The sequence below is a fragment of the Schistocerca cancellata genome, chromosome 3, assembly GCF_023864275.1.
Source record: "Schistocerca cancellata isolate TAMUIC-IGC-003103 chromosome 3, iqSchCanc2.1, whole genome shotgun sequence".
NCBI classification, from domain to species: Eukaryota; Metazoa; Arthropoda; class Insecta; order Orthoptera; family Acrididae; genus Schistocerca; species Schistocerca cancellata.
The window spans coordinates 869,649,476-869,664,076 of record NC_064628.1 but is presented as its reverse complement, the minus strand read 5'-3'; the positions used below and the strand labels follow the sequence as shown (position 1 = coordinate 869,664,076).

The window sequence follows — 14,601 nt, the reverse complement described above, 5'->3', positions numbered from 1 at the left end:
ATGAGTGATTTGTAAGCAATCTCCTTTGTAGACTGACTGCACGTCCCCAATATTCTACCAGTAAAACAAAGTCTACCACCTGCTCTACCAACTGAGCCTGTGTGATCATTCCATTTCATATCCCTACAAAGCGTTACACTGTGGTACTTGTACGAGTTGGCCAATTGCAACAGTGACTCACTGATATTATAGTCACAGGATACTACTACCTTTTCATTTTGTGAAGTGTGCAATTTTATGTTTTTGAACATTTAAAGCAAGTTGCCAATCTTTTCACCACTTTGAAATCTTATCAAGATCTAACTGAATATTTATGCAGCTTCTTTTAGACAATACTTCATTATAGATAACTGCATCATCTGCAAAAGTCTGAGGTTACAACTGATATTGTCTGCAAGATCATTAACATACAACATGAACAGCAAGGGTTCCAACACACTTCTTGGGGCACAGCTGAAGCTACTTCTCATCTGATGATGGCTTTACATCTAATCCAGTCACAAATTTCACTTGACATCCCAAATGATCATACTTTGACAATAAGTGTAGGGGTGGTACTGAGTCAAATGCTTTTCAGAAATCAGTAAATACTGCACCTAACTGACTGCCTTGACCCAAAGCTTTCAGCATGTCATGTGAGAAAAGTGCAAGTTATGTTTAATCAATCAGCGTCTTCAGAATCCATGCTGGGTGGCATTTAGGAGGTCATTCTGTTCGAGGCACCTCACTATGTTAGAGCTCAAAATATGTTTCAAGATTCTACAACAAACTGACGTCAAGAATATTGGATGGTAGTTTTGTGGATCACTTCTACTACCCTTCAAGTAGACGGATGCGACCTGTGCTTTTTTCCAAGAACTGGGCACAGTTTTTTTGTTCAAGGAATCTATGACAGATTATAGTTAGAAGAAGGGCTAATTCAGCTGCAAATTCAGTATAGAATCTGACGGGGATTCCATCACATCCTGGAGCTTTTTTCAATTTTAACAATTTCAGCTGTTTGTCAACACCATTGACACTAATACCTATTTTGCTCATCTTTTTAGTGGTACGAGAATTAAATTGGGGCAATTCTCCTGGGATTTCCTCTGTAAAGGAACATTTGAAAATGGAGTTAGGCATTTCAGCTTTTGCTTTCCCACCCTCAGTTTCAGTTCCTGGCTCGTTTGCTTGAGACCAGACACTAACTTTGATGCCACTAACAGCCTTAACATACGACCAGAATTTCTTTGGGTTTTGTGAAAGATAATTTGACAATATTCTGCTATGGTAGTCATTGAAGGCTTCACATATTACTCTCTTGACAGCCAAACATGTTTCATTCAGCATCTCTCTATCTACAGCCCTTAGCTTTGCTTTACATCTATTATGTAGTAACCTCTGTTTCTTTAGAAGTTTCTGTATAGTGAATGTATACCATGGAGAGTCCCTTCCATTATAAACTGTTCTACTGGGTATATACCTACCCAGTGCATGCTCAATTAGTCTTTTAAACTTGAGCCACTAGTTTACTGCAACATATATATCTTTCTGCTCGTTTTCGTTGTCCTTTGTATTTTGTTAATCATTGTCGCCATAAGCGCTTTGCGGTCACTGATACCAGTTTTGGTGTGGACATCCTCAAAACGATCTGATCTATTTGTTACCATTAGATCCAATATTTGCCATAATGAGTGGGTTTTTGTACTATATGTTCTAGATAGTTTTCAGAGAAGACATTTAGTAATGTTTCACAGGATACCTTATCACATCCACCACTAATAAAACTGTAATATTCCTAATTTTTTGTTGGATGATTTAAGTCTCCACCGCTGATTACAGCATGAGTGAGGAACTTACGTACAAGTGAACTGATGTTTTCTCTAAAGTTTCCAGTTACATCAGGAGATGAGTCTGGTGGGTGATAGAAGGAGCCAGTCATCATTTTATGGGCCACCCTGATACTGAGTTTTTCCCGAAAACAATCACACGTGCAGCTTCAGTTTCTATCTCAGTGTATTTATTGTCTCATATATTGTGACCAAGACATCACTTCCATATGCTTTGGCTGTTAACCATTAGGCTTTTAATATTATCACCTGCGGTAGTTATCTCTTTCGATCTTACATTGATACTTCTGGGTTTCCTACGGATATCATCATCTGGATTGGATGGAGTGTTGCCCGATCTAAAAAAAAAAACCCTTGTATGCACTCCCCACAGTCAGTTACCTGAGTAGCAGAGTCTCTTGTGTGGTGCACACCTGACCCACTTAGGGGGACTCTACAGTTCTCAACTCTACTGCACAAGTCCAGGAAGTTGCAGCCTAGTTTGTCTCTGTCTCCAAAGTATCTGGTTCAGTCCTTCCACTTGACTCAGAACCGAAGGGCCATTACCAATTCTGGGGACAATGTTGCAAATTGTGAGCTTTCTTCAAACTCCATGTGCAAGGCTGGTCTTCTCAACCTTTTCTGCCAGTCACTGGAATAACCAAAGTATGATCTCAGAGCCCAGACAACAGGTGCCATTTGTTCCAATGTGCGCCACAGTCAGCAGTTGCTTGAACATTGTTCCCACAATGGCTGCCACAATAGCCTACACAAAATGTTGAATTATGCCCACAGGCGCGCACACTGAGTGCACCTGGTGTCCTTCCCTATCACTTGTTGCTATTTCCCTAATGGGTACCACCATTTGTCACTGATTTCAGCAACCAATGATTAATAGGTCCCCACAATTTTGTGTTTGCCTCCTCTTGACACTGGAAAAAAAAACAGGTTTCCCCAAAACAGGTGACACAAGTCCCACCCACCCTGTACAGAATGCCTTGCTCTACAATGGAAATTCCATTCTCAGTCAAGTGGACGAGTAATGACGGATCCCGTACTTTCAGCATACGAGACAGGAGTAGTACTTGAGGTACCTTCAGTACCAGTACTACAGGTACAAGACTCTTGGGAGCTCTTTCAATACAACTCTCAGCAGCTGCCAATTGTTTGACAGTAGTCAGGGTGATTTCCAGGTGCTTAGGAATGTCAACCAACTCATTCTGTGTTTGAGAACAGCACTCACAGTGGGGCTGTATTTTAGCTGGTGCGAAGTACAGCAAAAAAGTGAATACATAACTTTAAATTAAGCCCACTGATTATAACTTAATCTCTTGAGCTATGAAGCTGCTAATGTTCTATAAGAATCTAAGCAAATACATAAAATGAAATTTATATTGTGGCAACAGAAAAACCTATGGTAAAAATTACTAATTTCTGAAAACTTTTTGAGGTTAATCATAGATATTAGCAAACTCGAAAATAGAGTTAATTTATGATAAATATATATAATACATATTTCTTTAAGGGAAGACTAAATGCAACACAATATGTTAGTTCGAATATCTGCTACAGTAACTACACTACTGGCCATTAAAATTGCTACACCACGAAGATGACGTGCTACAGACGCAAAATTTAACCGACAGGAAGAAGATGCTGTGATATGCATTCACACAAGGTTGGCACCAGTGGCGACGCCTACAATGTGCTGACATCAGGAAAGTTTCCAACCGATTTCTCATACACAAACAGCAGTTGACCTGCGTTGCCTGGTGAAACATTGTTGTGCTGCCTCGTGTAAGGAGGAGAAGTGCGTACCATCACGTTTCCGACTTTGATAAAGGTCAGATTCTAGCCTATTGCCATTGCGATTTATGGTATCGCGACATTGCTGCTCACATTGGTCGAGATCCAATGACTATTATAAGAATATGGAATCGGTGGGTTCAGGAGGGTAATACGGAACGCCGTGCTGGATCCCAACGGCCGTGTATCACTAGCAGTCGGTATGACAGGCATCTTATCCACATGGCTGTAACGGATCGTGCAGCCACATCTCGATCCCTGAGTCAACAGATCGGGACGTTTGCAAGAAAACAACCATCTGCACGAAAAGTTCGACGATGTTTGCAGCAGCATGGACTATCAGCTCGGAGACCATGGCTGCAGTTACCCTTGATGCTGCATCAAAGACAGGGGCGCCTGCGATGGTGTACTCAATGATGAACCTGGGAACACAAATGGCAAAACGTCATATTTTCGAATGAATCCAGGTTCTGTTTACAGCATCATGATGTCGCATCCGTGTTTGGCGACATCACAGTGAACGCACATTGGAAGCGTGTATTTGTCATCGCCATACTGGCGTATCACCCGGTGTCATGTTATGAGGTGCCATTGGTTACACGTCTTGGTCACCTCTTGTTTGTACTGACAGCACTTTGAAAAGTGGACGTTACATTTCAGATGTGTTACGACCCGTGGCTCTACCCTTCATTCGATCCCTGTGAAAGCCTACATTTCAGCAGGATAATGCACGACTGTATGTTGCAGGTCCTGTACGGGCCTTTCTGGATACAGAAAATGTTCGACTGCTGCCCTGGCCAGCACATTCTCCAGATCTCTCACCAATTAAAAACATCTGGTCAATGGTGGCCAAGCAACTGGCTCGTCACAATACGCCAGTCACTACTCTTGATGAACTGTGGTATCATGTTGAAGCTGCATGGGCAGCTGTACCTGTACATGCCATCCAAGCTCTGTTTGACTCAATGCCCAGGCGTATTAAGGCCGTTATTACGGACAGAGGTGGTTGTTCTGGGTACTGATTTCTCAGGATCTATGCACCCAAACTGCGTGAAAATGTAATCACATGTTAGTTCTAGTATAATATATTTGTCCAATGAATACCTGTTTATCATCTGCATTTCTTCTTGGTGTAGCAATTTTCATGTCCAGTAGTGTAAATCAAAAATGCTGATTAACTAAAAATTAGTTTATGCACAGGACAATGATAGCTTCCAAAAATTCTCAAAATGGCACATGATACAATCAATGAAAGATTATGCAGAAGCAATGTGAACAATAAAGTATATGAATCAGAACACGAATCTTGTAAACGAGGTCTGAAACAAAGGAAAATTCCAAAGTCAACTTTTATACATAAATAATGTGCTAAATTACAAGGATTTTTTACTTAGCTGTTTCTGTGCCAACTCCTACACTGACATGCCAAAGAAGAACACTACAGTGTGAATTTGTCTCAATCAGAATCACTAAGATGTGCAGCACCAACAAAGCGTGTCTTCTGCCTGTTGCAGCTAACAATGATGCCTTCCCATTTTTTCCTAAATGTTTGAAAAAATTAGCTTACAACAGAATACTAAACCATCCTCCCATGAATAATCTTTTAACAACTGGTCGGTTTGGCTTGTGTAAAGGTTTCTCTATTGAGAATGCAATATATGATCTCTCAGACTCAATTAGAGTAGAACAGCAAAAACTAGCCTATTGACATTTCCTGTGACCTGCCAAAGCCTTTGACAGTTAGAATATATAACTGTGCCAGGGAAACCAGAAAACAAAGGGTCGCACTAGCAAAGGAATAAGATTAATTCAGAGAGGGGAACAATAAATCTGGTGTGGCACAAGTTTGGTGCTTGGCCCACTCCTGTTTTTGGTCTAGATAAATGATTTACCAGGTACATTGGAGGAATCTTCAAATACAGCCTCCCAAACAAATAAAAATGACTTACAGGTACCAGAAGTAGAGATCAATAAGCATAACTGGATGTGTGAAGTCCCTGGGTATCCAGATGGATAGTAAACTGAGATGGTACCAGCATGTGGACAAATTTATCAAAAAGGTCAGTTCTCCCTGCTTTGCACTCAAAAATCACTCACTTGGTGGACCTCTAGACAGGATTGCTAGCATACTTTCACTCAATTCTATTCTGCGTCAAAATCTTCTGGAGCATTGCAGCTATAGTAAAAAAAAGTGTTTGTTCAATAGAAGTGTCAAATAAGAAAATAGTGCAAAGTTGCTAAAAAATTTACTCACCAAGTATTGGCAGGAGGAAACACTTATGAAGGTTAAAGAAATGTGCAGACTTTTGTAGGCAGTGGCTCATTCTTCTGGCAGAGAGGTTGAAGGGGAAAGAAGAAGGGCAAAGGAAAAGCCTTTCCTTCTCATCCCACCTGGTAGGTCTCCCCTGACCCTGGTATCTGGGTGCTTTTTCCAAACTCTCCCCATTTCGTAAACCTCACTGGTTCTTTTGCTTCATCCCCCTTCCTTCCTCTTCAACACTTCTGCCAGAAGAAGGAGACACTGGCTCCCAAGAGTGTCATTGTTCACTCTATGTTCTTAGTAGCAACCTACTCTGGATGCTGCTTAAACTGATTTAGTTTGGTGATACACAACACACATGGGTAGATTGGTAATGTAACTTAATGCAATTAACACAAGGCTTTTTGATGTTTGTGATAACACCCAAAGATTTTCAAAAAAATGGTTCGTATGGCTCTGAGCACTATGGGACTCAACTGCTGTGGTCATAAGTCCCCTAGAACTTAGAACTACTTAAACCTAACTAACCTAAGGACATCACACACATCCATGCCTGAGGCAGGATTCGAGCCTGCGACCGTACCGGTCGTGCGGTTCCAGACTGTAGTGCCTTTAACCGCTCGGCCACTCCGGCCGGCAAAGATTTTCAAAGCCTACATTATCAATAGAAGGTGCTTATTAACAGTTCTCCAGAAAAAGACATCTATCAAGTGGAATTCAAATAACAAGATACTGCACACAAGGCAGACAATCATTTGTGATTTTACATATGACACGTCAGACTGGCTGTCAGAAGAAACACCTTTCTAATTAACACATTTATAGAATGCCATACAGAGATAGTATCTTCTTTCAAAATAATTCTGTACATGAATCTAATGTAAAAATATTACATATCATTGAATCACATAATCAAAGTTTCTAATGTAACTACAAGGTTTATCACTTGTGCACAGAATAGTCCACTGCTAGCTTTCTGTTATCAGCTTTTAAATACCAGATATCCTTTTAAATAAAAAAAAACAAAAGATATTCATCCCTAATATTTGTAATATACTTCTGGAATTATATTCAAATATATCTATTTCCAGCTTCCACGGCCAGCATATCTAAAGAAAACATTATAAGAGGGAGAGGTCATATTTATCCCACTGGTAACAGCATAAATAATATTGCAAATAACTTGGTCCTGCTGCTAGCAGACAAATAGAGAAACAATTCATATCTGTCTCCAGTCGCCCAAAAATGTGGCCCTTGACTATCTAATCATAAATGATGTGATAAGCTCCATGCTATGCACTGTTAACAGCACCTGATCACAGCACCACAGGACTTCAACAAAGATGACTTTTATGTGATTAGTGTCTGCTATTTTGACCAGGTATCAAATAATACTATAGTAGATGTCATTTTCCCCAGGCTACTCCAACTACCGCCACATGATTATATTTGCTTTTTGTTTTAAGTATTCTGTCAGCAGGCTAAGACTGTCATTTACTATCACAAAACTTTAGGCCTAGTACACAAAAAACTTATTTTTCCTGTAGCTGCTCATGCTACAGCCCTTCCGTGATTTATCATTTCTCAGAACTCTTTTTTACTATTGTTTTCCTCTCAACTCATCTACAAGGTCTCTAGCCTGTTCTGCAGCATTCTATGTTACTTTACATTTGGGTTCATCCTCCTCTAGTTCACTTAGTAAGTCAAATCTGTTGGTCAAATCATGTTTACTATCTTTTACCCTAGTCTTATCTCTCTTTCCCAAATTCTCCATCTATGTGATGGACATAAGTCATCTTCTCATTTAGCGATTTTCCTGTACCCTTCTGTCATTATCTATATTGGATTGCGAGGTCTGTCTAGGTATTTTAAGAAATAGGAGAGAAAGGGGGGGGGGGGGGGGGAGGGTTATAAACGACATTCACTTTGGTGTGGGGAGAATATTAGGTATTATGAACCTTGTTTCATGCTGTGAGTTCAGAAAATCAAAGATCTGCTGAAGAAGTTGTATAATGCATTGTAGAAGAAGATCATACTGGCTAATGGGACATAGACTACTTTATAGTTTGAGAGAAATCACCAGTACCAGAGATTTCTGAGATTGCCTAGGGCACCTGTTTCTGAACTGTATATCCTGTACAGGATACCCGTGGTCCAGGGGTAGTGGCTTTGATTCATAATCAAAACGTCTTCGGTCCCAGGTTCGATCCCCGCCACTGCCTAAATTTTGATAAATAATCAGCATTGGCAGCTGAAGACTTCCGGCATAAGAAGTCTCATTCTGCCAACGGCCTTGTCAAACAGGGCGGAGGAGCGGATAGAGGTTCAGGGCACTCTCTTGTCCTAGGGGTGGGAAATTGCCCCTAAAGGCGGAAGAATCAGCAATGATCAACGACATGAGGATGCAGAAGGCAATGGAAACCACTGTATTAAAGACACGTAACGTGTATCCACAGGACATGTGGCCTGCAATTGAAGAAGTGTCATGATGATCTCTCCATTGGCAAAAGATTCCGGAATAGTCCCCCATTCAGATCTCCGGGAGGGGACTGCCAAGGGGGAGGTTACCATGAGAAAAAGATTGAATAATCTACGAAAGGATAACGTTCTACGAGTCGGGGCATGGAATGTCAGAAGCTTGAACGTGGTAGGGAAACTAGAAAATCTGAAAAGGGAAATGCAAAGGCTCAATCTAGATATAGTAGGGGTCAGTGAAGTGAAGTGGAAGGAAGACAAGGATTTCTGGTCAGATGAGTATCGAGTAATATCAACAGCAGCAGAAAATGGTATAACAGGTGTAGGATTCGCTATGAATAGGAAGGTAGGGCAGAGGGTGTGTTACTGTGAACAGTTCAGTGACTGGGTTGTTCTAATCAGAATCGACAGCAGACCAACACCGACTATGATAGTTCAGGCATACATGCCGACATCGCAAGCTGAAGATGAACAGATAGAGAAAGTGTATGAGGATATTGAAAGAGTAATGCACTATGTAAAGGGGGATGAAAATCTAATAGTCAGGGGCGACTGGAATGCAGTTGTAGGGGAAGGAGTAGAAGAAAAGGTTACAGGAGAATATGGGCTTGGGACAAGGAATGAAAGAAGAGAAAGACTAATTGAGTTCTGTAACAAGTTTCAGCTAGTAATAGTGAATACCCTGTTCAAGAATCACAAGAGGAGGAGGTATACTTGGAAAAGGCCGGGAAATACGGGAAGATTTCAATTAGATTACATCATGGTCAGACAGAGATTCCGAAATCAGATACTGGATTGTAAGGTGTACCCAGGAGCAGATATAGACTCAGATCACAATATAGTAGTGATGAAGAGTAGGCTGAAGTTCAAGACATTAGTCAGGAAGAATCAATACGCAAAGAAGTGGGATACGGAAGTACAAAGGAATGATGAGATACGTTTGAAGTTCTCTAACGCTATAGATACAGCAATAAGGAATAGCGCAGCAGGCAGTACAGTTGAAGAGGAATGGACATCTCTAAAAAGGGCCATCACAGAAGTTGGGAAGGAAAACGTAGGTACAAAGAAGGTAGCTGCAAAGAAACCATGGGTAACAGAAGAAATACTTCAGTTGATTGGTGAAAGGAAGAAGTACAAACATGTTCCGGGAAAATCAGGAATACAGAAATACAAGTCGCTGAGGAATGAAATAAATAGGAAGTGCAGGGAAGCTAAGACGAAATGGCTGCAGGAAAAATGTGAAGACATTGAAAAAGATATGATTGTCGGAAGGACAGACTCAGCATACAGGAAAGTCAAAACAACCTTTCGTGACATTAAAAGCAACGGTGGTAACATTAAGAGTGCAACGGGAATTCCACTGTTAAATGCAGAGGAGAGAGCAGATAGGTGGAAAGAATACATTGAAAGCCTCTATGAGGGTGAAGATTTGTCTGATGTGATAGAAGAAGAAACAGGAGTCGATTTAGAAGAGATAGGGGATCCAGTATTAGAATCGGAATTTAAAAGAGCTTTGGAGGACTTACGGTCAAATAAGGCAGAAGGGATAGATAACATTCCATCAGAATTTCTAAAATCATTGGGGGAAGTGGCAACAAAACGACTATTCACGTTAGTGTGTAGAATATATGAGTCTGGCGATATACCATCTGACTTTCGGAAAAGCATCATCCACACAGTTCCGAAGACGGCAAGAGCTGACAAGTGCGAGAATTATCGCACAATCAGCTTAACAGCTCATGCATCGAAGCTGCTTACAAGAATAATATACAGAAGAATGGAAAAGAAAATTGAGAATGCGCTAGGTGACGATCAGTTTGGCTTCAGGAAAAGTAAAGGGACGAGAGAGGCAATTCTGACGTTACGGCTAATAATGGAAGCAAGGCTAAAGAAAAATCAAGACACTTTCATAGGATTTGTTGACCTGGAAAAAGCGTTTGACAATATAAAATGGTGCAAGCTGTTCGAGATTCTGAAAAAAGTAGGGGTAAGCTATAGGGAGAGATGGGTCATATACAATATGTACAACAACCAAGAGGGAATAATACGAGTGGACGATCAAGAACGAAGTGCTCGTATTAAGAAGGGTGTAAGACAAGGCTGTAGCCTTTTGCCCCTACTCTTCAATCTGTACATCGAGGAAGCAATGATGGAAATAAAAGAAAGGTTCAGGAGTGGAATTAAAATACAAGGTGAAAGGATATCAATGATACGATTTGCTGATGACATTGCTATCCTGAGTGAAAGTGAAGAAGAATTAAATGATCTGCTGAATGGAATGAACAATCTAATGAGTACACAGTATGGTTTGAAAGTAAATCAGAGAAAGACGAAGGTAATGAGAAGTAGTAGAAATGAGAACAGCGAGAAACTTTACATCAGGATTGATGGTCACGAAGTCAATGAAGTTAAGGAATTCTGCTACCTAGGCAGTAAAATAACCAATGACAGACGGAGCAAGGAGGACCTCAAAAGCAGACTCGCTATGGCAAAAAAGGCATTTCTGGCCAAGAGAAGTCTACTAATATCAAATACCGGCCTTAATTTGAGGAAGGAATTTCTGAGGATGTACGTCTGGAGTACAGCATTGTATGGTAGTGAAACATGGACTGTGGGAAAATCGGAACAGAAGAGAATCGAAGCATTTGAGATGTGGTGCTATAGACGAATGTTGAAAATTAGGTGGACTGATAAGGTAAGGAATGAGGAGGTTCTACGCAGAATCGGAGAGGAAAGGAATATGTGGAAAACACTGATAAGGAGAAGGGACAGGATGACAGGACATCTGCTAAGACATGAGGGAATGACTTCCATGGTACTAGAGGGAGCTGTAGAGGGCAAAAACTGTAGAGGAAGACAGAGATTGGAATACGTCAAGCAAATAATTGAGGACGTAGGTTGCAAGTGCTACTCTGAGATGAAGAGGTTAGCACAGGAAAGGAATTCGTGGCGGGCCGCATCAAACCAATCAGTAGACTGATGACCAAAAAAATATCCTGTACACTGAAGAGTGTGCAGAAGAATCCTCATTCTCTCTACCCAGTCATATCACAAGGAGCACTTTCAGGCTGTTTCCCAATGTTATGCCAACCCTTCCATAGTGACAACATAGTGCTCAGATACACATGGGAGTGTTTACTCTCCACTAAATGCATTAACAGTATACGAAATACAGATATTAATAATAAACATAATTAGTGTAAAAAAACATACCCAAACAGAATTAATGTCAATCACCACACACTAAACTTCTAGATAGGAAACTGACTGTTAGTGTGCCCTGTACAGCAGGTAAGGCGTTCCTGTGGGAGAGTGAAAAGTTCTTATCGCTCATCCGACTGCTCAAGTGGACCCAGCTCTCATTTACAGAAAAAAAAAAAAAAAATAAAGCGACAAAGGATTTTTTTTTGGGGGGGGGGGCAAAGAAGAGGAGGGGAGGGAATAATGGGAAAATATTTGCTCCTTCTACCTTCTTACAATGAATTCAAGGAACTGGACAGTTACTGTAGAATCAGAGCTGATGTATGAAAGTTAAGGCTGGGGTAAAAGTATGTGAAATACATGCATTTGAGTCCCTGAAGTGGTACATGAGATAATCTCCCTTCCCTCCTTTTGGGTGACAATTATAATGAAGGGCAAGAAAATTTCTGCATTTTTGCATTCAATGGTAATGATAACATTGTGCTACTCACCATGCCAGGCTGTTCCAGCACAAGTGACTGGCCATGGGTAGTTGTGTACCCATGGTCAGAGATGGGCAGGAGTGGACAAACAGCTGATATCTGGGTAATCAGGGAGCTGGGACATAGCTAGTGCTAGGTATTGAGAGCCCACAGGGAGGGATGGTCAAATGGCTTGTGCACACACAGAAAACAAGAAACAGGTTGCCTGGTGGGTAGCCTACACTACCTTCGCATGCATATGGATAAGCTGGTGGGTGCATTCAGGTGTGGAACAGTGATGGAATAGTCTGCACTACACTATGTCATTCCTCCCCTAATAATTACTGCAGTAAGCAGCACACTCAGTATGTCATACCACTTTATAAAAAGAGCAATAGTAATTTCGCTGCATGTTTAAAAAGCTATGTTCCATAACCAAAGCACACTTTACAGAGTGCTTGTGAAAATAGAAACTAATTACATCAGACATGGAAGTCATACTTACTTGTAGATGTTTACTTCCAGGAAGTGACATAACTATGATACAAAACATGGAGACTTTTTAGCATGAGAACTACAGTACTAACATTATATTGCTACAGTCACAGTTTGGATGGATCTTCTCATGGAAATCGTTTTTTAAGTAGCCATAAAATATCCCCAAACCAATAACCATTGTAAATAATCCAAACCTTACTGAGGACCAAACAACCCAGCAAAAACTCCAACAGAGTTGATTGCAAATCTTCAATAAAAATGACAGTTAAAAAGACTTAATACCACTCATAAGAAAAGCATGTTAATATACTGTGATAACTACTTAAGCACTGAAACAATTTCAGTTATTGATTATTTGTCTTTAACATCATATCATAAAAAATTACCTGTGGAACTAAGTTTTTCTACTTGGCCAATGACTTTTGCATCTTCTTCAGTAATAAGTTTTTGCACATCTGCTACATCATTCGGATTCACAATTAAAACAACACCTATGCCACAATTGAAGGTTCTTAACATCTCTGTTTCACTTACTCCACCTGCAACAGCAATATAGTTTTCATTTCAGCACAAGATCTATAGCATGACTTTAACAAGTATTACATAATCATTGTGGCAATTGGTGTTCCCTACAAGAAAAGCAAAGGAGGAGGATTATAGTTTAGTTTCGCCATTACTGGTAGTGTTTGATGTAGTTATGCCTCAGACTCAAAATAACTAATATAAGACAGAAGATATATTTGAAGCAGATTAATTGAAAAGTTTGCATTTCAAGTGTATTTGCCCCTAACTAGGACAATATTTTGTATTGAAATCAGTGGCAGCTCTTTCAGATAATTTCACCCACTGCTTGTTTGTGGACCCATGTTTGCTCCTGTTATCACATACTTTTGCCTTTGTCAGTTTTTTCTGTTGTTTATTATATAGGATTAAAATTCAGGAGAAAGGATATCAATTATAAGATTTGCCGACAACATCGCTATCCTCTGTGAAAGTGAGGAAGTGTTACAGGACCTGTTGAACAAATGAAGAGCCTCAGAAATGAAGTCTGTAAAAAACTTTACATCATCAAAACTGGAGACAATGAAATAAATGAAATGAAGGATTTATAAAACCTTGGAATCAAATTCTGCATGACGGACACAACAAGAAACTTAACATCAAAATTACAGACCACATAGTAAATGAAATCCAGAAAGATGTAAGAAGCAGATTCCACAGTCAATGAGAATATTCCTCACCAAAAGAACATAGGTTTCTGCTGTAACTACCAATTTTGTGTGTGCCACTTCATAGTTCTTGTGTGAAGTTTGTGCTTGATTCAGCCTGCTAATATGACAGCAGCCTGCCGACTGCACCCCCTGTTGAAACTAATGAATACAGGGGCCGGAGTGGTAGGTTCCACCAGCCACGTGTGTATAGCTAATTGTATTGTACATTGTCTTCCATGTGTGTGTACTGCTCAAGCAATAAATTAGAGTGTTCAACACTTACAATGTTGCCTGCATACCATGACGCTGAAGAAGACTGGGACACTTACAAAACATATCTGTGGCAATATTTCCAGGTATTTAGGGTAACAGATGTAAACTTGTGCAAGGCCCTTTTTTTACCATGGATTTCACCTCGTGGGTAACAGTTGTTGTGTCAGCTCGCCCCCTTAGAAGAATCTTCAAGTCTTTCTTTTTATCAGGTGCATGAGTTATGTTCTACCTATCACTGTAAACATACTCACATTATTGTTGCTCGTGTGGAGTTTTACCACTGCCAAAACAGTCACATAGGGCATGAGTAGCAGAACTACATGAACTTAGCTGCCGTCATAATTTTGTGACAAATGTTCATACGGAATCCCATGCAGATCAAATGGTTCAAGACGCAATCATACCAGGCGTAGCGGTATGAAATGAGAGTTTTTTTGGTGACAATGAAGCACTAATTTTGAATTGAAAAGTAAAAACATTTTATTCAAAGTACTGACCATTGCTTTCTATACATTTTGACCACCTTTCTGGCAATTTGTGGACACCACGCCAATAGAAATGTTCGTCTTTTGAAGCAAACCAATCAGACACCCAATTTTCGACTTCTT

At 40.3% G+C, this 14,601-nt stretch overlaps 1 protein-coding gene across 4 annotated transcripts in view; it reads right to left on the bottom strand.

Moving 5' to 3' along the window:
* LOC126175928 (trifunctional purine biosynthetic protein adenosine-3) overlaps window positions 1-14,601 on the bottom strand; it is a 90,245-nt gene that overhangs the window by 13,278 nt on the left and 62,366 nt on the right. For all 4 annotated transcript variants that reach the window (XM_049923003.1, XM_049923004.1, XM_049923005.1 and 1 more), the window contains exon 14: window positions 12,896-13,048. In XM_049923003.1, coding sequence (XP_049778960.1) covers window positions 12,896-13,048 — 153 coding nt within the window. The remainder of the gene's footprint in view (window positions 1-12,895; window positions 13,049-14,601) is intronic.